The sequence below is a fragment of the Chiloscyllium plagiosum genome, unplaced genomic scaffold (assembly GCF_037043375.1).
Source record: "Chiloscyllium plagiosum isolate Xiang-an unplaced genomic scaffold, Cpla_swu_hap1 HiC_scaffold_26, whole genome shotgun sequence".
Lineage (NCBI taxonomy): Eukaryota > Metazoa > Chordata > Chondrichthyes > Orectolobiformes > Hemiscylliidae > Chiloscyllium > Chiloscyllium plagiosum.
Genome location: NW_028270164.1, coordinates 39,745,715 through 39,773,500, shown reverse-complemented (window position 1 = coordinate 39,773,500; position 27,786 = coordinate 39,745,715). Strand labels below are relative to the sequence as shown.

The following is a 27,786-nucleotide window of genomic DNA, read 5'->3' as shown; positions in this document are numbered from 1 at the left end:
CATGCAATTACTTCGGACAATGCACTGTAGCTAAGAAATTAATTCCTCCAATCAAAATCTAATCATGTCTCAGCCATGGACCTAGTATCGACTGCTATGACTATGTTTGAGTAACTGGTCACTCAGTGAGAAGGGATCCTGTAATAAGTGAATGAATTTTTTTGATGTTTTAAGAATCTGATTCTCTCGCAAGTAGATAGGATAGTGAAGAAGGCATTTGGTGTGCTTGCCTTTATTGGTTAGTGCATTGAGTATAGGAGTTGGGAGGGCATGTTGCAGCTGTACGCGACATTGGTTAGGCCACTTTTGGAGTATTGCTTGCAATTCTAATCTCCCTGCTATAGGAAGAATGCTGCGAAGCTAAGAGGAGTTCAGAAAAGATTTATAAGGATGGTGCCAGGCTTGGAGGATTTGAACTATCGGGAGAGGCTGAATAGTTGGGTCTATTTTCCCTGGAGTGTTGGAGGCTGAGTGGTGACCTTATGGAGGTTTATAAAATCATGAGGGACACGGATAGAGTAAGTAGACAAGATCTTTTCCCTCAAATGTGGGAGTCCAGAACTGGAGGGCATAGGTTTAGGTGAGAGGGGAAAAATTTAAAAGGGACGTAAGGGGCAACTTTTCACGCAGCGGTGGTGCGTGTATGGAATGAGCTGCCAGAGGAAGTGATAGAAGCTGATACAATTACAACATTTAAAAGTCATCTGGATGGGTATATGAATAGGAAGGGTTTAGAGGGATCTGGTCCAAATGCTGGCAAATGGGGCTCGATTTATATGGGATATCTGGTCAATGTGGATGAACTGGATCGAAGGGTCTGTTTCTGACTGGTCAGAACAGAAGGAGACTGGAAAGAAAATCTCTTTAATGGGTGCTCTGTCACTTTCCATCCTATTTTCAAGCTCAAATCCTCTCTGTTTTACTGTCCATGTGCCAGAGGCTGTAGCTTTAAGAATCAATGCAGTAGTTGCTGACTCCAGGAAACCAGACAAAAACTGTCCATCAATATTTTTAAATGGCCTTGATACAGAATCCAGAACACCCCTTCAGCCCAGTCTGAACACATCCGAAGTATCAATCTATGGAATTAGTGCATAATTGACTTTTTTGGACATTTACCAGCTACTTAATCCATTGCCCCACTTTATACTTTGACTTGTTTGTATCTGTGTGTGTTAGGGACAACGTTTGTATATATGTGCATGAGAGAGACAGAGCATTTTGTAATTTTTACTCTGATCTTTATTACTTTCAATAAATTCTATTTTATTTTCACAACTTTGAAGAAAACCTGTGCATGTGTCTTTTAAAGACACTGCACTTAAACAGTTAATCGTTCACTGAATTAGTGAATGTGTTATTTTTAACATTGTGGTCAAACAGGAGAAGGAAGCCATTGGATGTTCAGAGGCCTGAGTATAACAGTCCATTGCAGCTCTGAGCATGGAATTTGAGCTGACAATGGATTACATTGCTAGAGCTGTGTCTAGTGGGTGATGCTGAGAACTGAGGTGTTGTCTTCCTGGTCCAGTGCTTCAGGTAGACATAGAACATTCCACAACAATATTCAGAGAAGAACTGGGAGATGCCATTGTAGCTAGATTAAGATATTTCCCTGATCTGAACCCACAAACAATAGAGAAACTGAACCTTCATCTCATTGCTGACTGCAAGGCCTTGCTGAGCACAAAGTACCTACTACCTTTACAATCAACTGTGACTGCACCTCTAAAATTAAAAATCTGACAGCACCAGGTTATAGTCCAACAGGTTTTTTTGGAGCAAATAAGTCTGTTGGACCATAACCTGGTGTTGTGTGATTTTCAACTTTGTACACTCCAGTCCAACACCGGCACCTCCAAACCTTGTGTGCCTCTAAAGTAATTCAATAGAAGATAAATTAATTAATCAATAAATAGTTGAGACTTCGGAATTCCTTTCTGAAGCAATTGTGCAAATATTACTTCCCCAAAATATACTTCTTTCTTAAGACTTCACATCTGCTGAAAACAAAAGGGCCAAGTCTCTGAGACAAATCTTCTTAAGTAGCATTTTAACAAGAGCAGATCCTCTCGATGAAAGTGAACCTTCCACTCAGCGACCAAATCTACATCCAAAAGAGCAGATCCAGTGAGCATACTCTAGGTGTTACACATATGGGATTGCTAATTTTAATTGAATACTGTTCCTCTAGAAAAATAAATCATCAAATAATACGGAAAAGTTAAGGAAATAAACTTTCCATCTCAAATCTTCCATGGAGGTTTGGTGATTTCAAATATCATGTTGATTTGACAACAAATGAAAATCTATGAATAACTGGTTAAGATAGATTGTTAAATCAAAGATAATATCCAGAAATGTTCATCAGTAATTTACCATCACAGAGTTAGAGTGCTTTATCTTAATTAACATCAGCTCTGTACAAAGTAAAGATCTTCTCATTGCATGCATCGTTTTCACCTTTTGTAATTCAGATATCTATTTATATACTAATTATATAACTTCTGAGGGTGAAAATAAGCCTGCTGTTTGAATTGAAAGTGGCTGCAGGTATTCTGATGTTGCTTTCCAGCTATTTCTAATTAGTGCTTCGTCACAACTTTAAGCTTCATCAATTTCTGTTTGACTGTTATCGATCTACAAATCTGCCTTTTAAGCACAGATGAAATGTTGTTTGCAAAGTGCAAATCATGCATAATGTTGAAATAAAGTGTAAAATAGCCTCATTAGTTAGTTTTATAAGGAGGTAACGAAAATACTACGTAACTGTTATATTTGATATTAACTATTTTAGACTCTTATTTTGTATCTTTGCTTTTTGAATAGAGCTACTAATTTTCATAGTGGTCGCAATGTTGAGCGTGCAATCTAGGAGAAAAATTTTGCTGATGAGAGTGATAGTTGTTTGGTGACTGCAGCTAAAACCCTGATACGGCACCGTAGCCACTCAGCTGTACAAGGAATAGAGGAGGAAGTTTGGGAGTACAACAGTGACAAGGGATTCTTTAACTGGGAAAAAGGATAGGTGTTTCTATGTCCAGAGATGTGAATCCAGGACAGCATGATGCTTCGTGGGACCAGAGACAGGGAGGTCATTGGATAATTTCAGAACTCTCTGGAAGGACAAGATGAACCATCTGAGGTTGTGATCCATATAGGTACCACGACTGAGGCAGAAAGAGCAATGAGGCAGATTTTAAACATCTAAGAAAGAAAGTGGAAAACAAGAGCTCAAAAGGAACTAGAATAACAAAATAATTGGGCATTAGGTTGGGTCCAAGTAAGAGGAAATGTAACAATGTCTGTATTAAGTTTATAATGAATGTGTGGCGTGTGTTTAATAAGTTTGTTGAGCTGCAGGCACAGACAACCGTGTAGGAATAGGATGATCCGGTATAACCTGATGATCTGCCTTAATAAAGGACAATATTGGGTTTTAAATGTCATTGAATACAAGATAGTCAGCAAAGTTTGGGAATTAAAGAAGAGGCAACAGAATTGATCAATGACATGCTGGAAAGAGGATCTCAGCGGGATCAAGCACAAATTCTATTTGGTTTGAGCTAATAACTAATGTGATGATACTTTTACCAGAAACCAATTAGTGGGAAAGTTATAAATGAAAAACAATTGCAAGGAAACTACAGATTAGTTACAATATTGGATTTTATTTTATCCTAATATAGACTGGAATAGTAAAAATTGAAAGGACAGAGAAGGAGAAAAGTTGCTGAAGTGCATTTTGTTCTCGATCGAAATATAGAATATCCTTTATTGTCATGTGTCTCCAGTACAGGAGTACAGTGAAACACTTTTACAATGGCTGCCTCTAATGGCACCATCTTTGGTACAAGTACCTAGGTATAAATCTTGGATACAAATGAGGAATAAAAGGAAAAGTAGTAGCATTAATTACAGTGTCTAAAAAAAATTTAGAAATAATATAGTCATAACATAGTTAAAGGATTGACATGACAGTCAAATAAAGATTTTCTAATAGCAGCAGCTCAGTATGTGGTCTGACGACCTGCACCAAGCCCTAGTCCAACAACTGTTCTGTTCTGCTCTAAATCTCCAGTTCGCTCCACACAGGCACTCAGCTGCACTGAGATAAATTGAACTGCTCTGGGCATTGCTCATCCTCAGGCTGGTCCAGGACTAGTTTCCCCTTGTGCTGCTCTGGGACTGCTAAAAACAAAAGAAACAAAAAGAACAGGCGGAGCAGAGATCCTCCGGGTGGAGCATCCTATTCTGACGCCATCTTGCCGATGGAATAAGTTAGTGCAATAAGTAAGGAAGGACACATTATTTACTTTCTGGGGAATGAATCAGGACAAATATCATCAGGGAATGTTCAGCCAATAATCGCCAGAGTATCCAAACGGTTGATTTGAGCTATGAAAAAGGACAAGAAGAAGTCAGGCATAAAAATACTTGGGACAGACAAATTTCAGTGGAGTGGTTTGAAAAAAACAATAGTACTGGTATTATCACTATGTATTCCCATGAAGGGGGAACAGTGAGGTAAACAAAGTCAGAGTTCCCTGGATAGTGGCAAAAGTTAGAAAGTAAAGTAAGGCAGAGAAAGGGAGCATATGACAGATGTCATGTGGATAATTCATTGAGAACCCAACTAAGTAGAGAGAGGAATTCAGAGAGGAACTGAAATACCGATAAGTGTAGCAAAGAGAAAGGATGAGAAGAGACTGGCCTTTGAGTACAAATGTTAAATTTTCTAGAAGATTATAAATAGTCAAAGGAAGAATGGAGTTGATTAAGGCGCTAAAAAGGGGTTTTAGATATGGAGGCGGAAGCAAAGTTGCATTACTAATTAATACTTTGCATCTGTCTTTAACTAAGAAGAAGATTTTGCCAAAGCTGTACTAGATGGGCTGTAATTTAATAAAGAGGAGGTACCAGAAATTTTGTCTGTGCTTAAAAGTTGATAAATTACCTGCACTAAATAAGATTACTCCAAGGATACTGAAGGATGTAAGAGTGGAAATTTTGGAGACATAGGTCATAAAGATAATTTTCCGATCCTCCTTGCATACAGAGGTGGTGCGAGCTGTTTGAAGAATTGTAAATGTTATGCTGCTGTTCAAAACCAGGATGTAATGAGAAATAGAATAATTACGGGCCCATCAGATTAACCTCGGTGGTAGGGGAGCTTGTAGAAATGATTATCTAGGTCAAAGTTAATCATCAGTTGGAAAAATATGGATTCATAATGAAAGCCAGCATGAATTTGTTAAAAGGCAAATTATGCTTAACTAACTTGTTTTAGCTTTTTGATTAAATGACAGAGAGGGTTCATGAGGGTAATTTGGTTGATGTGATTAAGCTTTATTAATAGCTTAGGCTTGAGTGTACAGAACACAATTTCAACATTTGCTATTAGTACAAAACATAGAAGTTTTGTGAACTATGAGGAGGATACTGTTAAACTTCAAAAGACATATACAAACTGATGTAATTAACATAAAACACACTGATTTTGAAATAATCTCGTTATTGAGATGTGGTAGTTTCTCATTTGGTCCCATTGAGGCCAACGGTTCCTCTGTGCCAACAATTGGATTAGAATCCTACAATACAGTTATCTCCACAGGCACTTCAAACCTGAGTTAGGCCTCACCTCATGAATAATACTTGATTTTTATTAATATGCTCATTTCTCTACTTTTCAACTCTAAACACTTTGCTACTTCTCCCAGATTTCTTGAATAATTGAATTCTTGAATATTTAGAAATCCTTTACAATTAAATACAAGATTGTCGCCAAGAACTAATGTTCTACTTGCAGCTACACTGACAACCACTCAGAACAGTCAACTGCCAGGAGAAAAATGTCAAAGTGGAATTCTGACCGCCAACTACAACAAATTCATAGAACTCATAATTTGGAGCAATCAAAATGATTTAATATTTTTGTTGTCCTGAATCTGTCCTGTTTATACTGAAGGGTGTGTCCACCAGCAATGAGCGATTAGATATGCACATTTACATATTTGGTTTTATCACTGTAGGCAAAATATTTGCCGAAAGAACTGTGGATGCTGTATTTCAGGAACAAAAGCAGAAATTGTTGTAAAAGCTCAGCAGGTCTGGCAACATCAGTGACCCTTCTGCAGAGGACCCAAAGCGTTAACTCTGATTTCTCTTCACAGATGCTGCCAGACCTGCTGAGCTTTTACAGCAATTTCTGTTTTTGTAGGCAGAATGTTGCTTATTTTCAGGAAGGTGTTCTGTCCAAGCTATTTGTGTAAAATCCTATTGCTGACCAGTACTTTTTTTTTATTGTTCATTTATGGGATGACGGCATCGGTGGCTAGGCCAGCATTTATTGCCCATCCCTAATCACACAGAGAGCAGATAAGACTCAAACACATTGCTGTGGGTCTGGAGTCGCTTGTAGGCCTGACCAGGTAAAGATGGCAGTTTCTTTCCCAACAGACTTCAGTGTAGCAGATGGGTTTTTCTGACAACTGACAACAGACTCATGGTGATCATTAGACTTTTAATTCCAGATTTTTATTTTTCTGTATTTAATTGAATTCTAATTCCACTATCTGTCATGGCGGGATTTGAATCCATGAGCCCAGAACATTACCTGGTCTCTGGATTAACAGTCCAGTGATGATAGCATTAGACCATCGCCTGCTCTCAAAGTTTAAAACGTTATCTGCATTTAAATTAAGATCTATATTTTATCTGAAATAAAAACAATGAATGGTGAAAATATTTAGCAGATTAAGCAGCATCTGTGGAGAGAGAAACAAGGTGACCTTTCATCAGAACTGGGAAAAGTAAAAGATGAAATTGATTTTTTAACAAAGGGTTGGTGAAAGGGACAAAAAGAAAAAGAGAAGGTATGTTGTAATTGAGTGAAGTTTTATTAACTCAGTATTAAACAATGAGGGGCAAACATCTAATATTTCTCTCCTTAGTCTCATAATTGCGTTGCTTGATAGGTAAGATGACAAGAGAGAAGGAATGATAGAAGAATGTGAGGACAACAGATGCTGGGGATCAGAGTCGAAGAGTGTGATGCTGGGAAAGCATAGCCGGTCAGGCAGCATCCGAGGAGCAGGAAAATCTGATGAAGGGCTTGTGCCCAAAACGTCGATACTCCTGCTCCTCGGACGCTGCCTGTCTGGCTGTGCTTTTCCAGAACCACACTCTTCTAGAAGGAAAGATAGAATTATATTCCAAGGCCAAATAAAAGATGAACCAGAGCTGGGAAAATAAATTACAAATTGCTGGAGAAATTCAGCAGGTCTGGCAGCATATTGGGGGAGGAAATAGAGTTAATGTTTCGAGTTCTGAATGTTTCTGTGTGGTTATGATGAGTCACCGCATTCAAACAATAACTCTGCTTTCTACCACAGATGCTGCCAGACATGCTGAATATTTACAACAATTTCTGTTTCACTTCCAAAATCTCCAGCATTCGCACTTATTTGGTTTTATTTAAATGTACCCAAATCTAATGTGCTGCTGACTGCAAACAAAAATGCAACATAAAGCAAACAAAACTGGGATAGAGATTAAGGTCTACTGTAGCTAAATAGTGGCTGCAAAATGTCTGATAAAATGACGCGGTGCTGTTCCTCAAATTTACATTGACTCTCACTGGAACCATGCAATGGGCTGAAGATAGGGATGACAGTCTAAGAGCAAGTTGGAGAATTAAAATTATAGGCTGTCAGAAGCTCAGGGTCAGGCTGAGTAGTTTTTATCTGTACTGTTTAAAGGACATCTCTGACTGGTAGGAGGAGTAAAAACATTTTGCTGTCCTTTTACAGAACTAGCACAAATACTAATCACTCGGTCTGCCATAGGCTGTGCACTTTGAGTAACTAAACATTGTGCATTGAACATTTTCTCAAAATACCACAGCATTATTCAGGACTAATTTTCATAATTTTTTTGGTGAGAAATTTATGACTTATTGTTTTGAACAAATATCTTTCAGTTGCGGATAAGTTTCTCTTGCAAATTAATTTATTGCATGTTGTAATTGAATGAAGTCTTAATAACTCAGTATTACACTGTGAGGGGAAAACATCTAATATTTCTCTCCTTATGTCTCAATTGTGTTGTTTGAATTTTCAAAGTGATTTATGAAAGAAATGTGAAACATTTACATTTTTACTGGCTATTTAGTCTATGATGTAAAGGATTTGGATGTCTTCAGGTTAAATTAATTTCGACATGAACCTGTAATGAGAACCTGCTTATCAGTAAAGATGACTTAAGTATAGCTGAGTTGGTAATTGGAAATACTTCATTATTAAGCTGGCTTTATTATGTGATGTTACACTTTTGTCTTTAAAATTGTATCTCGATCATTATGGTCCCCAATGTTGACTGTACATAGAACACCATGTAGATAATGCCTGCTGTTCTGCCATTAACATTGCAGCGACTTTCAAATGGATCAATTGATCCCAACGATGAGGTCAGCCAGGTTGTGGAGATGCAGGACTTACTGGAGAAACAGAACTTTGAGGTGACCCAGATGAAAGAGCGTGTGTCTGTCCTATCAGCACGTGTGGCAGAGCTGGAGGAAGATCTGGACACTGCCAGGAAAGATTTGATCAGATCAGAGGAAATGAATAACAAGTACCAGCGAGACATCAGGGAGGTGAGGTGTGATCTCATTGAAATGGTCTAAAATGCAAATAATTTAAATGTGCCATATTTCTGTACATTGTGTGAAAAATGTTTTTGTCTGAAATGTTAACAAAGTTTTACAAGTGTTTGTATTTTGCCTGATTGTTCTTATTTTGAGTATCAGGAATCTTCAGTGTGAAGATTTTTCACAAGTATTTATGGAAGCTGCAATAATTTATTATTGAGAATTTTTACCCAGTAATTCTGTGTCTGGAAATTGGGTCAAACTATGATTAAACATTCCATAAACCTCTCAGATATACTTGATTCCATATCGCTGCATGCATAATGTTGCTGCCTTTAATTACTAAATGATCGAAGATATTCTGTATTTTACTTTTCCCCTGCCATCACATTTCTTTGATTACCGTCATTTGCTGGGGCAAGAGTGACAGGCCTTTTATTCTGAGTCTGATGAGGTAATTTTAACAGGTTAGAATAGAGGCATGACAGTGGTAAAGATTCACTGTCCCTTTTAAAGCAGAAGAATTTTCATATTGCGAGTTCACATTTGGCATTCTTATTGTGGTGAATAGAGAGAGAAGGAGGGATAGACTCCCTCAATTGCTCCATAATCCTGATTATTGAACTCAGATTTTTCTAGCTTCTTGGTTTTGGGTCCTTTGATTATTACCCTTAGTGCACACATTGTTATACTGTATGTGGAAGCAGGAAGCTGCTTTATTGTTTGTGCCTTGACTAGACCACAGCTCTTTAATCAGGTATTAGAAAATGTATGAGCAGAGTCTAGATGACCCGCAAACAATTATTCTACTATCTGCAAGATCTTCAGTTTAACCATTTCCCATGAAACAAATTCATACATGCAAAGCTGAGATTGGGAACTTATCATGAGATAAAGTTTCCTCTTTCCTCTAGGTACAGAGAAATCATAAGCACTATAAAATCTTGCTATATCTGATTATTACCCCAATTTTAACTTATACAAGAGCTTTACAGCTGTAGACATGCTAGAACTGAGTACCTGTGTGGCCAAACCACAGTTTAGTTGCCTGACTGTCCATGTCAGACTTTGACTCCCCTTTTAGATTCCAGGGCTAAAGCAAAAAAACATTGGAGTTGTGGGTCTCCAACGACAGAAAGTTACGAAGGCAGGGAACAAGAAATAAGTGGTGTTGAGGTTTGACTTAAACTGTCCAGTCTACTGGATGGCAATAACGTACCATGACCTAACTGATGTTGGTGGGCTTGAACATCAAATTTCATTTTCTCAGTTCCGCACTTCTAAATGAATGACAAAATTTATCAGTTGAATAATTTTGGAGTTTTTAAGTTGTTGATTCTGAATCACAGGTCTAAAGCTGGTAAAGAAATTTCAGACTGTCCCAGCATGCTCCACAATCAAAAGAAACTTTGTGTTTGAAGTGCATGCAATGTTGTTATTCAGATAAACATGTAGCAAGGTATCAGTGAGCCATAAGATAAATTACCAGTTAGTTTTTTTAATTGTGTTGATTGACAGAGAAATATTGTCTCAGGGACTCGGGGGAAAGTGCCTCAACTTCTCTTTATATGGTACCTTTGGCATTTGTATGTCCAGTTAAGCACAGCTCTGATAATGCAGAACCAAGCTCATTACTGCACTGAAGTATCAGTCTTGATTATCAAAGGGTTTGAATCCACAACCTTCTGGCCTGAGATGAGTGTGTCCTGGTGTTAATTTAACATATACTTTTGTTGGTTTTAGGCAATGGCACAGAAGGAAGATATGGAAGAAAGAATCACAACACTTGAAAAGCGTTATTTGGCTGCACAGAGAGAGTCCACGTCAGTGCACGATCTTAATGACAAACTTGAAAATGAACTTGCAAATAAGGAGTCTCTACACCGCCAGGTAAAATGCTTTTAGTTGATGTTAAAACTTTTTATTTTCAAGCATGGAACAATGAAATGACCATCACTCCAACAATTTGGCATGTTTTTAGTGAAATGTTCAGGGTAGCTGTTTGAAATAGAATGCTCAGTAGATGAAGCTGTTATAATACATATGCACTCAAGAGAAACCATTCCTCCTCTTGCTCTGCTTCAATACAAACAGGGCAATGACTTGCTTGACAGCATTTGTAAGTAATGTGCACAGGGTGAGTTAGGTTAACTCTGCCCCTCAGTGAAAAACGTGCTTGTCCATTCTCTGATAACCTGCCGAAGATTGAAAATGCACTATATAATAAATCTCTTATTTTATCATATGTTCTGCCACAGTGCATTAAAGTACTCACCTATATCATGAGGCTGACTAGTCAGCAGCACTTGTAATGAAAGAGTGCCCATGTCAGCGGTGAACCGCATATACCTGCATGATGAATGTGATCCAGGGGTCACAGTCTAAGGAAATGGGTAAGGCCATTTTGGACTGAGATGAGGCAAAATTCCTTCACCCAGAGAGTGGTGAGCCTGTGGAATTCACTGCCACAGAAAGCGGTTGAGGCTAAAACACTGACTGTTTTCAAGAATTTGTTAGATATAGTTCTTAGGTCTAAAGGGCTCAAAGAGTTTGAGGCAAAAGTGGGAGCAGTATACGAAGTTGGATGATCAGCCACGATCCCGTTGAATGGGCCAAATGTTCCTATTTTCTATGTTTCTATGAATGAAACAACCAACTTGGAGGTGTGGGGTCAGTGACAGAATTCAACCAATGTTGTGGCTTAAATCTTTAGTCTCTTAATTGCTATACCCTGTTGTTTATCTTTTTAAAATTGCCACCACAAATTGTTTCTGAACCATTAAACATTTTGATTACAAAGCTACAGGAGGACTGTGTAGGTGTGTTAAGATTCTGTCATGTGACTGCAGTTGCTCACTGCATGGTTTATGCTTGGGATGAGGAGGTAGTCTTTGATGGTCATCTGAGAATGAAGAAATTCCCCTTCTTTGGTGTTGTCTAGATTTTGGATCGCTGATGTTGACTTCTTTCTGGTCCAGTACTGCCTACCTGTTTTCCCCCTAGATGTAGTTTAATGTGTTCAATGGGTATACCGAGTGGATCTGTAAGTTGTCCAAGATCAGTTTTTAATCTCAAAACAAAGGGAAAATGTCATTTGTCCTATTGGCACTTCAGATGCAAATGTAGAGTGCATAATTCCTCCCTACTTACAGCATCAGAAAACAAATTAATATTGTTAAAAATTATAGTTTGTTGTTTGGAAAGAACAATAGATGGAGAACAAAAATTAAACAGGTGGCAGTATAGACATGCTATTTTAATCATTGAGAGATATTTTCCTCTGCTAATTTTAATCATTGAGAGATATTTTCCTCTGCTAATTTTAATCATTGAGAGATATTTTCTTCTGTCTGCTAATTTTAGTTGTCGAAGTAAATGCAAAGTGTTGTACTTTGCTTGTCAGCTCCAGGCTGTCTCTCCAGTATTCATTATAAATTGATAGATAAAATTCAGAATTTAATAACATCAAGTTGCACTGCAGGATTTAATGCTTACGGTTTCCAAATGTATAATAAATGAATTGACTAACTTCATTTAACATCCTTCATCTATTAAAAGGGCATGAAATGCAAATGATGATGAAATGCTAGTGGTGTAAAAATAGCCATATTTTGCTTCTTTTCAATTTTTACTCAGCTGTTTTATGTACAGATAATGCAAGTTAAGAGACATATAATTTTGTTTTGTTTGTTTTCATCTTCAAATGGAATGGAAAAAGACCAGGTGAGAGGGCTGGAGGTGAACCAAGCTGGTTGAATGCACCATGTGGGTACATTTTTACTCTCTCAATCATTGCTTAGTTCAGGATCTATGTATCAACCAGATCTTGAAGCTCAGCAGAGAGCCCAGTGCTTCACTCAAGAATAAAGGTAAAACTGGCATTAATTGGTCCAGAGTCTGACAGATCACCACATCAGATTAAGTAACAATGTTTGCAAATGCTGAAGGGGAAATTTCTAGTCCCAGACTCAATTGTAGTGAGTCAGAGATGAAATAAGAAGCAATGGTTTAGGGTATAATTAAATTTTAAAATGCCTGGTTTTAGTTCTATGTACATTAATGAAAAATAACCTAATTTAAACAATACTTTGTAGAGTAGTTTTAATACAAATTTTCAAATTAAAATTAAACTTCAAATTGATTTGTATGATGCAAATGCTTGATGGATTCAAATAATGAAGGGATTGACTAAGGTGGCTGACAGAAAGTGGGCTGTGTGTTTTTTCTAAGTACTTCCTACCCCCTTGTAGAAAAAGAAAAGAAACTTCAAAACATCTTCCAGCAGAATGCATGTTACTGTAGCACTCGTGTACTACTAACGCATTGTTCTCTTTTAAATAGAGTGAAGAGAAGAATCGACATATCCAAGAACTGTTGGAGTTGGCTGAGCAAAAGCTACAACAGACGATGAGGAAGGCTGAGACATTGCCTGAGGTGGAGGCTGAACTTGCACAACGGGTTGCAGCTTTAACCAAGGTGTGTGCTGTCAGTGTGGTAACCAATCTTCAAATAGGCAGGGAACTCTCCTAATGAAGCCTATAAAAGCATTTTTTAAACCTTGATTCAGTTTTTTGTTATTATACACCAAAAGATAAATGTTTTTGAATAGAGTTCAAAACCATTTCTCTTAGTTCGAGCTATATTTCAGTTAACCACCATTTATAGAACTCTTACATGACTGATTAGCAGCTCCCCGTATTTAAACAGCCAGTTTTCACCCAATTAACCCTTAAACAATATATCAATCACCTTAGGCATCCTTTTAGATCTTATTAGATAATATTTTTCATCCCTCTTTTGAAAAGATTTTTGAGTTTGTGTTTGTTGATTTGGGATTTGAAGTATGAAATCTAATGACCTACTTGAATAGTTTGAGAAAAAAAGGTTAGAGAAAGAATACTGTGGTGATAAAGCACAGCTTGAGCTGTGATATTTCATTCTTCATCTGAAGGTTGGAAACTTAACTAATTAAAGGTTTGTCTCTCATTTTGCAGCTGCAGAGCTTCACTTCATTAAATTTTCTAAGAACACTTTTGTTCTGATGACTTTAAACTGTCCATTTAAAGCTCGTTGCAAATATCTGTACATGACAGACCATGTAATGCTTAACACGCTTAGTGGAGACATTTTCCCATCTGCCTTCATTTTGTTAGCTCTCTATACCTTTCTTAGAATTTCAGCTCAGAATAATAACAATTTGATTTAAGCAATTGAAGTACTAAAGTACTATCATTCGTAAACTGGTGCTAATTTACAACTTCATGCGATGCTGCTGATGTTGCCCAGCTTGTAGCTACTCCTACCAGGAAACCTACTGTAACATATGCCATGTTTGTCTGGCTTGCACCATCCTCACACACTCATTGTAGATAGTCTGCAACTGTTCTGACATTTGTCATTTAGCTACACCCAGGTTGATCCCTTTTTCTATTCCCCTCCACATTGTCCTCTAGCAGAGATCTCTGTAGCTTTCCAGCTCTGATCAGTTGGCCCAAAATACTGACATTTTATTTCCTGGATGCCTCATTTTAGCATTCCATTTGCTCATGCGATTTCAAGTGCCTTCGTTATAGTAGGGGATATTAACTTTCCAAACATAGACTAGGACTGCCATAGTGTTAAGGGTTTAATTGGAGAGGAATTTGTTAAGTCTGTACAAGAAACATTTCTGATTCAGTATGTGGATGTACCTACTAGAGAAGGTGTAAAACTTAACCTACTCTTGGGAAATAAGGCAGGGCAGGTGACTAAAGTGTCACTGAGGGACTATTTTGGGGCCAGCGACCATAATTCTATTAGTTTTAAAATAGTGATGGAAACGGATAGACCAGATCTAAAAGTTGAAGTTCTAAATTGGAGGAAGGCTAATTTTGACGGTATTAGGCAAGAACTTTCAAAAGCTGATTGGGCACAGATGTTTGCAGGTAAAGGGACGGCTGGAAAATGGGAAGACTTCAAAAATGAGATTAGATTAGATTTCCTACAGTATGGAAACAGGCCATTCGGCCCAACAAGTCCACACCGACCCTCCAAAGAGCAACCCACCCAGATCCATTCCCCCACCCTATATTTACCCCGACTAATGCACCTAACACTATGGGCAATTTAGCATGGCCAGTTCACCTGACCTGTACATCTTTTGGATTGTGGGAGGAAACCAGAGCACCTGGAGGAAACGCATGAAGACACAGGAAGAATGTGCACACTCCACACAGACAGTGCCCAAGGCAGGAATCGAACCCGGGTCTCTTGCACTGTGAGGCAACAGTGCTAGCAACTGAGCCACTGTGCCGCCTAATGAGAGTCCAGAGACAGTATATTCCTGTTAGGGTGAAAGGAAAGGCTGGTAGGTGTAGGAAATGCTGGATGACTAGAGAAATTGAGGTTTTGGTGAAGAAAAAGATGGAGGCATATGTCATGTATCAACAGCAGAGATTGAGTGAATCCTTAGTAGGTAATAAGGCAGTAGGAGTATACTTAAGAGGGAGATCAGGAGGGCAAAAAGGGGACATGAGATAGCTTTGGCAAATAGCTTTAAGGAGAATCCAAAGGGATTCTATAAATACATTAAGGACAAAAGGGTAACAAGGGATAGAAAAGGGCCCCTCAAAGATCAGCAAGGCAGCCTATGTGTGGAGATGCAGGAGATACTAAACCTATATTTTGCATCAGTGTTAACTGTGGAGAAGGGCATGGAAGATATAGAATGTGGGCAAAGCGATGGTGACATCTTGAAAAATGTCCATATTACAGAGGAGGAGGTGTTGTATGTCCTAAAACGCATAAAGGTGGATAAATCCCCAGGACCTGATCAGGTGTACCCTAGAACTCAATGGGAAGCTAGGGAAGTGATTGCTGGGCCCCTTGCTGAGATATTTGTATCATCGATAGTCACAGGTGAGGTGCTAGAACACTGGAGGTTGCCTAACATGGCGCCACTATTTAGGAAAGTTGGTAAGGAAAAGCCAGGGAACTATAGACCAGTGAGGCTGACGTCGGTGGTGGGCAAATTATTGGAGGGAATCCTGAGGGACAGGATGGACATGTATTTGGAAAGGCAAGGACTGATTAGAGATAGTCAGCATGGCTTTGTGCATGTGAAATCATGTCTCACAAACTTGATTGAATTTTTGGAAGAAATAACAAAGAGGATTGATGAGGGCAGAGCGGCAGATGTAATCTATATGGACTTCAGTAAGGCGTTCGATAAGGTTCTTCATGGGAGACTGGTTCGCAAGGTTAGATCTCACTGAATACAGGGAGAACTAGCCGTTTGGATACAGAACTGGCTCAAAGGTAGAAGGCAAAGGGTGGTGTTGGAGGGTTGCTTTTCAGACTGGAGCCTGTGACCAGTGGTGTGCCACAAGGATCGGTGCTGGGTCCACTGCTTTTTGTTATTTATATAAATGATTTGGATGTGAACATAGGAAGCATAGTTAGTAAGTCTGCAGCTGAAAACAAAGTTGAAATTGTAGTGGACAGCAAAGAAGGTTACCACAAAGTACAACAGGATCTTGATCAGATGGGTCAATGCGTGGAGAAGTGGCAGATAGAGTGTAATTGGGACAAATGTGAGGTGCTGCATTTTGGAAAAGCAAATCAGAGCAGGACTGAGTGCAGGTTCATAATTCCTTGAAAGTGGAGTCGCAGGTAGATAGGACAGTGAAGAAGGCATTTGGTATTCCTTCTTTCTTGGTCAGAGCATTGAGCACAGGAATTGGGAGATCCTGTTGCAGCTGTACAGGACATTGGTTAGGCCAATTTTACCTGCAATTCTGATCCTCTTCCAATTGGAATTGTGAAATTTGAAAGGGTTCAGAAAAGACTTACAAGGATATTGCCAGGGCTGGACGATTTGAGCTATAAGAAGAGGCTTAATAGGCTGGGGTAGCTTCCCTGAAGCATCAGAGGTTGAGCGGTAACCTTATAGAGGTTTATAAAATCACGAGAGACATGGATAGGGTAAAAAGACAAAGTCTTTTCCCTAGGGTGAGGGTGTCCAGAACTGGAGAGCAAAACATCTTCACAAAATTGCATATGGCTATTTTGATCCTTCTAACTTCTGTATCACGTTTGCACTTTCTGTTGTCATTTCTTCTCATGGTTTATTTTTGTCTTCTGGTGTTTGAGCCCAACTATATTCTAGACATGTCGGTTTATTTGATCAGTGATATTTTGTAGGTCCTCTTTTGATTCTGGTTATATTCCCAGTGCACCTCAAGTATGCTTGTGTACTTGTTTTCAGTTTCTACCAGATCTTATTCTTTGAATATCTGTCTGTGTACAGATTGAATAATTTCAACAACTGTGCACAGCCCTGTTGTACACCTCGCTTTGGTTAATGTACGTTTGATTCACTGTCTTCGAGCCTGTTGCGTCCTACTTTGTCCCACTAGAGACTCAGGGAAAAAAATTACATCTTTCCTCTAAACATCACAGTTCAGCAACATGTCTCTTTGAGACATCATCTATGAAGCATATGTAAATATTCTTATTTACTTTGAGGTAGTTACCCTTTTCTTAAAAAGTAAGGATCAAGTATGAATATTTCAGGATGGATAATCAGAATAATCAGTTATCAGAACAAGAAACAGAGGCAAATGAAATATCTTGAAAGAAGCAGACAACATGTTGGAAAGGGCACATTGGGAAAAGGAGAAAATGAAAGCGCTGGATGTTTCATGAATCCAAGCAATGATGATCGAGAAGAAATACACCTGAGTATGATAATATTGAAAATAAAGAATATACATGATGCAGGCTAAAGATACAGGGTGTGATGAAGTGTGTAATGTAGTATTGGGAATGAAAAGAAATCACAAGATGAGACTTATGTATGAGAAGGTGAAATTTTGATGGAAAGAATGGAATCAGAACAGGTAATGTATGTCTAAAAGACAAAGATAGCAAAGTATTGTTTGAAAGGGCTGCAGGAGCAAAACAATGACCAAGATATATGAGAGTTGTGCAATGACTCAACTGAAGGGAATCCTCAAGATATAGAGGCAAATGATGGACAAAGCATAATGATATTAGAGGTAAGGAATGCTTTGAACTTGTTGAGTGCCAGAAAAGCTCTTCAAATAAATTAAATCACAATAGAACATCTAAAAGCCCTTGGAGAAACAGAATTGGAAGTGATGACTCAAATTTGTGATCTAATTATATACCAAAGGATAAATTCCAAGTGACTTCAGGCATTCATTATTCATTATGTTACTTAAGAAACCCAAAGCAATGGAGTGCTATCATTTTCGAATTCTGAGCTTAATGAGTCATCTCATTAAAGTGACTTTGAAAATCATAATAAAAAGAAATAAAACACATTTGAAGTAGAGATTTACAAACAGTATGGATTTAGACCTGAAGTAGGAGCAAGAAAGGGAATACTTTATCTAATAACCATTGTCAACAAATATCAAGAACCAAACAAGAATGTTTATATATATTCATGCCATACTCAGTGAATAGAAAAAGCTTTCAAAAATTCCCTTGTGAACTTTATTTCTATGCTGATTTGGGAAATAGTTTGGATTTTTAAAGGAAACTCCCCTCATGTCCTGCTAGCTTTTATAGTTGCCTCTGCAAAAAATAAATCAGATGTAGCTCTTAACAAGTACTTGCCAGCTTCAACATTGCTCACAGTACAAGTGGCATTGAAAACTGCAGGGGTAATTCACATGTAAAGTTCATTATTGAGCTCAGTAGTTAACTGTAAAACAGTAGTCCTGTCATTATTTTGGTGCTTTGAAGTTGACCATTTGCCCTTCCTTCCCAAGAATGATGAAGGCAAGTTGTCAAGTATTGTTTATGTTCCTTAAATCTCTGAACTGTCTGTGAATGTCTTCCAATTTACTTTCTCCAAAGGATGGATTAGATAGTTGCTGGATGTATGAGAAAGCAATAAATTGTTTCCTGAATAATGAAGACACAGCCATAAAGCATGTGTTGTGGAGAGATGATTGGTAAAATCCTTTATCTGTGAGAGTTATGAAATAAGAGTTCTATGATGATGCATTAAACAGTTTTCTTGTAATGAAAGGAGAAGTTTCAAACATTTTCTTATTGTAAATTAGCTAAGCTACTAAATTAGTCAATACCAGGAATTAACATTACAATGAAACTCCTCTGCCTTCACTTTTTTTACTTCCATTTTCTACTCTCCTTCCTATTTCAGCATTAACCTCATTTATTCTTTTCCTTTAAATAGCCATGATAATTTACTTGGCAATCCACCTTCCCCATCCATATATTATGAAGGAGGAAGAAACTTCAAACAAAGAAACATGGAGCTAAACTAGCTTTAATGTCTGCTTTTGTCACTAACAAAAAGCCTAATCAAAAATGTTGGGTGGTTACCAACATTTCGTGTAAGGTTTTGGTTTTGTGCAAGCTTTTTTTCCATGCATTGAACCTTTAATTAGTTTTGTATGGGAGCCCATGTAGTGTTCACTCTGCAACAAGCTCTGCGTGATAACATGGCAACAGGTTATTGGACAAAATAGCACACTCTGAGCTTAGAGGGAATGCCAGTGGTCAGGCTGCCAGATCAATCTTTGCAACAAAGATTGTGCCACAGCAAGGAAATGTTTTGCTGTAAATGAGTGAACTCATCAGCGATATGTGCTGTCAGCAGGCTATATTGCAGCAACACAGCAGGAAATTTTGCAGCAGTGCTTCGCGAAAGCCTGATCACCTCCATCAGAAGCGTAAGGGCAAATCGTACACCATCCTGGCTTAAATACATATCAAATCCTGGAAATAGTGACGGAACCATGTTGTGGCCCTTGTACATGTCACTCCACAAATGCAAAAGTACAGGGCAGTTAGTCTCCTTTTTCCCAAGGGCAATTAGGGATGGCCAATTAATGCTTGCCTTACCAGTGACACTTGTGGCCTGAGAATTAACACTGAAAACATCTTTAACAATGTTCTCAAGGATAAGGTGCTAGTTTCACAGTTTATTTGATATCTTTAAGCTGACAGATTCTTAACAACGTGTTATTAATTGTGTTTGGGACTATTGCAGTATCTAAAACCTGTAGAGCATTATTGTCAAGAGACTTACAATGACGTTCAATTTTCAAATATACCGGATTTTCCAATGGCTAGATAGTTGTTTCTGCAGGTGGAAATTGTGCTTCAGGATCCCCTAGAATTCCCACTCTATTTGACTCTGAGGGAATTGCCTGGGAGTTGAAGACTCCCCTCGACAATTCTTAAAACCCTCCAAAAGTATCCATTAAATCAAAGATTTCTGAGGGTTTTACTGCAGTTAGTACTTACTTGGGAAAGGTTAGACAATTAAAAGCTGAGTTTAAACACCTGACTAACTTAATTTGACCCTCCTCCAACTACTCCATGCCACACCTTTCCCACCCCAACTGCACCTCTTCCCAAATCCTTACACTGTCCAGACCCTGACCTGAAATCTGGGCCACCCCCTTCTCCCCCATCAGGATCTGACACACTCTGTCTCCCCTCAGCACCTAATGTCCTGTGTAAAATCACAGAATATGGCAACTACTGTTGTGGATAAAGGAGGAGAGGTTTGCCTCTCCAACTATTCTGCACTATGTGAACAAAGAGGACTAAGGCATACTGCACATTTCTGTAGGATCCATGATTGCAATCTCCTGCTGGAAATGCAGAGTTCATTCTTAATGTATAAAAGAGCAGAATGGCTATCTGACCATGAAAAATCCACCCAATATTGGTACCATTTTAATTTAATTTTCATTATATTTGTTGCTAATTCATTGACAAGAAAGATCTGTGTGTGGGAATAAGTGAAAAGAAGTTCTCGTTTTTGTTGATCATTTTCAGACCAGGAAGTTTCACACTCAGAATAAAAGTGCTGGATGGAATTCGAAGGTTGAAATGCTTGTTCTTGTTGTGCTGGTGCCTGTACCGTTGCTGTTACTTGGACCTTAATTTAAATTTCTATAATGGTATCTGTCTAAAATGGATAACTCTTCAAAGAACTGGCACTGGCATAATTGCCTGAAAGACTTCCTTCTTTCCAAAGCATACAATGCCTCCATTAAACCCATTTAATCCAGTCATGGTCTTAGTCATTACTGTTCGGAGTCGTGTTAATTTAACCAAAGTAAACACATTTATATTCATCACGGAAATTGATTTGTACAGCTTTCATACATCACTTATTAGTAATGCAATCAATTCAACTTATTTTCTTTCTACTTTTGAAAAATGTTAGTATTGATCCTGGGCAAAGTCAAATGCTTGAGGATAACCACAGACTTGGGAAACATTCAATGCTCACTCAGTATCTGTGGGAATAGTGGACAAATAGAAGAATTTGCACGGTTATGTTAACACTTCCTCCACAGCTGCTGACTGATAAGGTCAGCAATTTCAGCAGTTTCTGTTTTTACATTTATAGCTTTTACAGCAATTTATACTTGTTCTCCTTCCTGTTCTGTAGAGTTTGGATTAGATACCTGTCATTCCTTATTTCCTATTTTGCTTTATTTTCAAAATCATTATTGGTCAGTGGACAGGAAGAAATGCAAATGCTGTGTACATTTAGAACAGAACATAATTTCTTGGGAGCCAGCAGAGTTTTTAATAACCTGCAGAAACCATTGCCAACATAAAGTGTGATTTTGCATTGATGTAATTAATTTATATTTAAGCACAAAAGATTGTTATAGACCAGACCAAACCCCCTGAAAATATATGAAGAAGATAACCAAGCTCCTAACGTTTTCTTATTTTAAATGCAAGTGCCAAGTGTTGTGTTCCAGGAGCAATTCAATTGGTCAAACTACCAGTCTTGAGGCAAAACACACTTTGTTCGTACACTGTAGTTAAAATAGAACAAAAGAAAGAAGTGGAATAACTTAACTCAATGGGAAAACTTAACAGAATAATAGATCATTTAACTACCAGACAGTAACTGTTCCAATATAGGGAAGATGGTTCCATTGGTGGGAAAGACTTAGACCCGAGAGCACAGCTTTAGTGTAAAAGGAAGACCTATTAGAACAGAGATAAGGAGAAACTTATTCAGCCAGACACTGGTGAATCTATGGAATTTACTGTTACAGAAAGCTGTGGAGGCCACGTCATTGAGTACATTTAAGATGGAGATAGATAGGTTCCTGATTGTCGAGGGGATCAAGGGTTACAGGGAGAAAGCAGGAGAATGGGGTTGAGAAATTTATGAGCCATGATTGAATGGTGAAGCAGACTCAATGTGCTGAATGGCCTAATTTCTGCACGGACGTCTTATGGTCTTATCCCATAAACAAACCCTTGGCAAAGGCAAAATTCAGTAAAAAGAATAGATTGTCTCACATGCAATTCTAGCAGCTGTAAGAGAGAGAGGAAAACCAGCTTCCATATTCAGCTTCAGGACCCTATCAACTGCAGAATGCTAAAACTAAAAAAAAATGCTGGCTCAGTGGAAGCTTGACCCCTCCCCACTCAGGCTGCTTTTATTGTTCCATTTAAAAATAAAACACCCATGGCCCCTCAAAGTGTTTACTTTATTAGCTCTGGTGCAGACTGCTAGTCATCTCTGTCACAGCCTTTTCTCATTAAAATGAATGACAAAATACACCACCAAAAGCCATAGTATCATCACAAGATGTTTTGTCAAACTATGAATTCCTTGGAAGTCAGCAAGATAAAATTCAGAAGAAGAAATGCAGATGCCCTATTAAAACATGATTTCCATTATTCTCTTTCAAGACTTTGTCTGCCAGTGTATCTGTGCATAGTAACCTTAAGTGGGCAACATGTACCTTGCAATTTTCAATACACTACAGTCTAAAAGATAAAGGAAGTTGTGGAATCTTTGTCAAAAGTGACCAGTGTAAGCTGTAGTCATTATTCTGCAAAAGTCAGGAACATTACATGGGGATATTATTGTTTGGTAAGAGGTGATTAGGGTTGGGGAAGAGGTTATAATTCTATGAAGGAGTGGTCAGAAGGTGTGCATTTTTAGTGTAGCAACATTATCACTGCTGAGATCAGATGTATTTATCAGTGATCTCCGTAAGGGCATCTATTTGTGGGTCTTCAGATGACTGAAGAGGCCAACAGGGATTCACAGATTCTATTGCAGTGTGGGCAATGGGGAGGTGATGGTGGTTGGAGGTGATGGTGAATGGGCCTTCCTGATGTTATAGGCAGAAGCGGGTACTGCAGATGTTAGAGATTAGAGTCAAGATTAGAGTGGTGCTGGAAAAGCACAGCAGGTCAGGCAGCATCCAAAGAGCAGGAAAATAGACGTTTAGGGCAAAAGCCCTTCATCAGAGACTGAACATCCTTTCTGATGTTCTGTCTCTCCTTGCCCAAGAGTCGCTTCTGTTCAGTGGCACGGCAGTAGTTGATTCCGTGGTTTCCTGCTGGATAATGTTTCTTTGTTGATTCTGATTTGTAGCCATGCCCTCCCAGTTGTTGATATTGATGTGGAATTTCTTGAGATTTGTCCAGACGTTATCTTGAAGCATTTCATTTGGCCACCAGATGCACCCTGACATTCCTTCAGCTGGGAGTGCATGATCTGTTTCGGGAAACATGAGTTAGGCGTTTGGATGGCATGGCCGATCCATCGGAGTTGTTGTTGAATTGTAGTGGTTGTGATGTTGGCTATATTGGCCTCCTCCAAGATGCTAGTTTTAGTCCGCCTGTCTTCCCAGATGATCTGCAGGAATTTTCGTAGGGATCTCTGGTGAAGTTGTTTTGGTGCTTTATGGTGCCTACTCCATGCTGTATAGTGGGAAGGACAATGAATTTGTAGGCCAGAAGTTTAGTCTGGGCCTTTTGGCCATGGTCTTCGAACACCTGTCACAGGGTCCACTGGCACAGCTCAGATGGTTTTGTATTTCTGCATCAGTGTTGGCCTTGGAGGAGAGAAGGCTGCCAAGGAATGGGAAGTGATCCATATTTTCAAGGGAATGGTTGTTAACCCTTTTTGTAGGAGAGATGAAGTGACTGTTGGGTTGTGGTTGATGGAGTACTAGAGTCTTTTTTATGTTAAGGGTAAGGCATAGGAGCTTATATGCCTTGTCAAAACCATCCATGATGCAATGTTTACCTTCCACAGAGTGTGGTGTGATGATGTCATCAGCATATTGAAACTTCAAGATGGAAGTGGTGGAAACCTTGCCCTTGGCCTTGAACTTTTACGGTTGAACAGCCTCCCACCCATACAGTAAATTATTTGAATTCCCTTTGGCAGGTTTGGCCAGTGGGATGGAGGATGGCAACAGTAAAGATGCTGATCAGGGTGGGTGCGATGATACAGGCCTGCTTGACCTTTATCTCCACAGTGAAAGGTTCAGACTCCAACCTATGGTTGCTAAACTGTGTCGCAGACATGTCATCATGCAGCAGCCTCTGCATCCTGGCAGCCAAATTGTGACTGAATCCACCAGAGAGCCCGTCGGTTCTCTGTGTCAACTGTCTTCATTAGGTTGATGAAGTCAATGTAAGGCCATTGTTTCTGTTCCTGATGTTTTTCTTGTAATTGATGTGCTGTGAAGATCATACCTGTTGTTCCTCTGGATTCAGGGAATATTGCCTCAGATAACGGCAGAAGTCTATTGGCAAGGGCATGTGCGAGTACTTTGCAAGTGGTTGACCAAAGGGAGATGCATCTGTAATTCCCACAGTCAGCCTTGTCATCTTTTGAAGATTGAGAAAACTTTAAAGGTCAACAGAAAACCACAAAAATAGCTATAAAGAAAAATAAGATAGAGTATGAGAAGAAAACTAGCCCAGAATATAAAGACAGATAGCAAAAGTTTCTAAATATATATAAAACAAAGAAGAGTGTCTAAAGTAAATGTTGGTCCTTTCGAGAATGAGAGGGGACAGTTAGTTATGGGATAAGATGAAATGGCTGAAGCATTGAACAGGTATTTTGCATCTGTCTTCACAGTGGAGAATACTAATACCATGCCAATCAGTGACGAAGAGACAAAGGTAGGTGAGGACCAGGAAACAATTATTATTACGGAAGAGCTAGTGTGGGGTAAGCTAATGCAGCTAAGGATAGATAAGTCTCCTGGCCCTGATGGAATGCATCCCAGGGTACTGAAAGAGATGGCAGAAGAAATCGCAGGTGGACTGGCAGAAATTTTCCAAACTTCGCTGGACTTTGGTGCAGTCCCAGCAGATTGGAAAATAGCAAATGTGACACCACTGTTTTAACAAGGGAAGTAGGCAAAAGGTGGGGAATTATAGACCAGTGAGCTTAACCTCTGAAGTAGGGAAGATGCTTGAGTGTATTATTAAGAAAGAAATAGCAGGGCATCTCAAAAGAAATTCTCCCATTGTACAGGCACAGCATGGGTTCATGAAGGGCAGGTCATGCTTCACAAATCTTTTGGAGTTCTCTGAAGATATTTCAAGCAAGGTGAACAATGGTGACCCAGTAGATGTGATGTATCTAGATTTCCAAGCGGCCTTTGACAAAGTGCCGCACAAGAGGCTGCTGCATAAGATAAGGAAGCATGGTGTTAGGTGTAGAGTATTAGCATGGATAGGGGATTGGTTGACTGACAGGAAGCAAAGAGTGGGAATAAATGAGTGCTGTCCTGGCTGGCAATCAGTGACTAGTGGTGTGCCTTAGGGATCGGTGTTGGGACCACAATTATTTATAATTTATATAGATGTTTTGGAGTTGGGGACCACGTGTGTGGTGTCAACATTTGCCGATGACACTAAGATGAGTGGCAGAGCAATGTGTGCAGATTACTGAAACTTTGAAGAGGAACACAGATATATTGAGTGAGTGGGCAAAGGTCTGACAGATGGAATACACTGTTAGTAAATGTGAAATCATACATTTTGGTAGGAGTAACAGGAAAATAGATTATTACTTGAATGGTAAAAAAGTACAGCGCGCAGATTTGGAGAGGGACCTGGGTGGCCTTGTGCAAGAATCGCAGAAGATTGGTCTGCAGGTACAACAAGTAATTAGGAAGGCAAATGGAATTTTGTCCTTCATTGCTAATGGTGTTAAGAGGTAATGTTACAGCTGTACAAGGTGCTGGTGAGGACGTACCTGGAGTAGTGTGTGCAGATTTGGTCTACCTACCTAAGAAAGGATGTGCTGGCACTGGAGGGGGTGCAGAGGAGGTTCTCTAGGTTGGTTCTGGAGTTGATTGGTTTATGAGGTGAGGCTGAGTAGATTGGGATTATGTTCATTGGAATTCAGAAAAATGAGGGGGGAAGTTATAGAAACATATAAAATAATGGAGGAAATCAATAAAATAGAAATAGAGAGGATGTTTCCACTGGTAGGTGAAACTAGGACAAGAGGGCATGACCTCAAGATTAGAGGAATCAAGTTTAGAACTGGACTGAACTGAGAAGTAACTTCTTCACTCAGAGAGTTGTAAATCTATGGATTTCCTTGGCCAGGGAAGTTGTTGACTCTACTTCAGTAATCGCTATTAAAGCTAAGGTAGATACTTTTTTGAAAAATAAAGGAATTAAGGGATATGGTGAAAATGCAGGTAAGTGGAGTTGAGTCCACGAAAAGATTGGCCATGATCTTATTGAGTGGCAGAGCAGGCTCGAAGGGCCGGAAGGCCTACTCCTGCTCCTTGTTCATATGTTCTTATGTTCTTTTTGAATATAGTCACAATCAGAGCATTCCTGAGCTCCAAGAGGAGTTCTTCTTTGAGCCAAATCTTCAAGAGCAAAACGTGTATGTGTTCATGGAGCTGTCGGACACTCTCCTTTAGGATCTCTGCAGGAATCCCATCAGGTCCAGCAGCCTTGTTGTTTCTTAGGCTCCTTATGGCACCTTGTACTTCGATTGCTCTAGGAGGTTCTTCCAAGTCACCTTACATGGACTGCTGAGGGATTTAGTTAATGATTTCCAAGTTAACATTGATAGTACGTTGAGGCGGTATTGGAAATACACTCTCCAGCAGGTGTTTGCTGTCTCATTGTCCTTGAGTGGTGTTTGTCACTCTTTAGAATTGAGTGAGTTTAGACCATGGTAGCCTGGCCTGTGTACTGCCTTGGTGGTACTAAAGATGCCTCTTGTGTCATCAGCATTTGCCAGCTGCTAGATTTTCAAGGCTTTATCAGTCCATTTGTCAGAGGGAGATGGATCTGGGTGGGTTACTCTTCAGAGGGTCGCTGTGGAATTGTTGGGCCGAGAGCCTGTTTCCGCACTGTGGGGAATCTAATCCATAATTTGTTTGTGAGCTCCCTTCTCCTCTTTTGGACATCAGCCCTTAGCTTTGACATAGGCCCTTCTTTTGGCCTTACAGTTGATTTCATTCTGTCAGTCACAGAAGGCTGTCCTTTTATTGGAGATGAGCTGTTCAATTTCCGCATCATTCTCATTGAATCAGTCCTAAAGGTTACTGGACGTGTACCCGAAAGTGTTACTGCAGATATTGGGAATGGTTGATTTAAGCAGACTGTGTCACCTAGGCTCTTGATGTTGAATCTCAACAAAGTCTGCTTCTACTGAATCTTCCTCTTTGTGTACTCTGATAGACATTGTGAAATGGATATGATGGTGATCAGTCCAGCAGTCATCTGAGTCAATCGTAGCCCTGGTGACATTCATGTCCCAATCATCCCTGGAGTGAACAATGACATAATCAATAAGATGTCATTATTTCGAGAATGGGTGCCTCCAAGATGCTTTGAATTTGTTTTTTTCTCACGGCAGTGTATGTTTATGATTGTGAGGTTATATTCAGTGCATTTTGAAAGAAGAAGGACTCCATTGGAGTTAATGTTGGCAATATATTTCCCTCCTATGGTGCCATTTCAAAGGTTGTGATCTGAACCAACCCTCTCCTGTCCTTCATGGGGATGCTTGACAACAGTGTGTCAAGATTGGCATAGAAAGTCTCCTTTACTTCCTTTTTCGAGTCAAGGGAAATAAACACTCACAACTTGTAGCTATCTTGTTGTTTGTGACATCAAGCAGATGGTCTCGAGTCGGTTGTTAATCCCCACGGGAAGTTCAGCTGGGTTCATCAGAGTTCTTACATCAGCAGCAAATCAATCTTCCAAGATTAAGCAATGATTGCAGACTTGCTCTGTTCCTGCCTATTTCTGGGCTAATAAAGTTAGCAATCTTGTTTCACATACCTGTAAATGTCAAGCTTTTGATTTTAGATTTTTAG

At 39.2% G+C, this 27,786-nt stretch overlaps 1 protein-coding gene across 5 annotated transcripts in view; it reads left to right on the top strand.

Moving 5' to 3' along the window:
* ppfia4 (PTPRF interacting protein alpha 4) overlaps positions 1-27,786 on the top strand; it is a 699,209-nt gene that overhangs the window by 586,192 nt on the left and 85,231 nt on the right. For all 5 annotated transcript variants that reach the window (XM_043716866.2, XM_043716868.2, XM_087973636.1 and 2 more), the window contains exons 6-8: positions 8,432-8,653; positions 10,391-10,537; positions 12,989-13,123. In XM_043716866.2, coding sequence (XP_043572801.1) covers positions 8,432-8,653; positions 10,391-10,537; positions 12,989-13,123 — 504 coding nt within the window. The remainder of the gene's footprint in view (positions 1-8,431; positions 8,654-10,390; positions 10,538-12,988; positions 13,124-27,786) is intronic.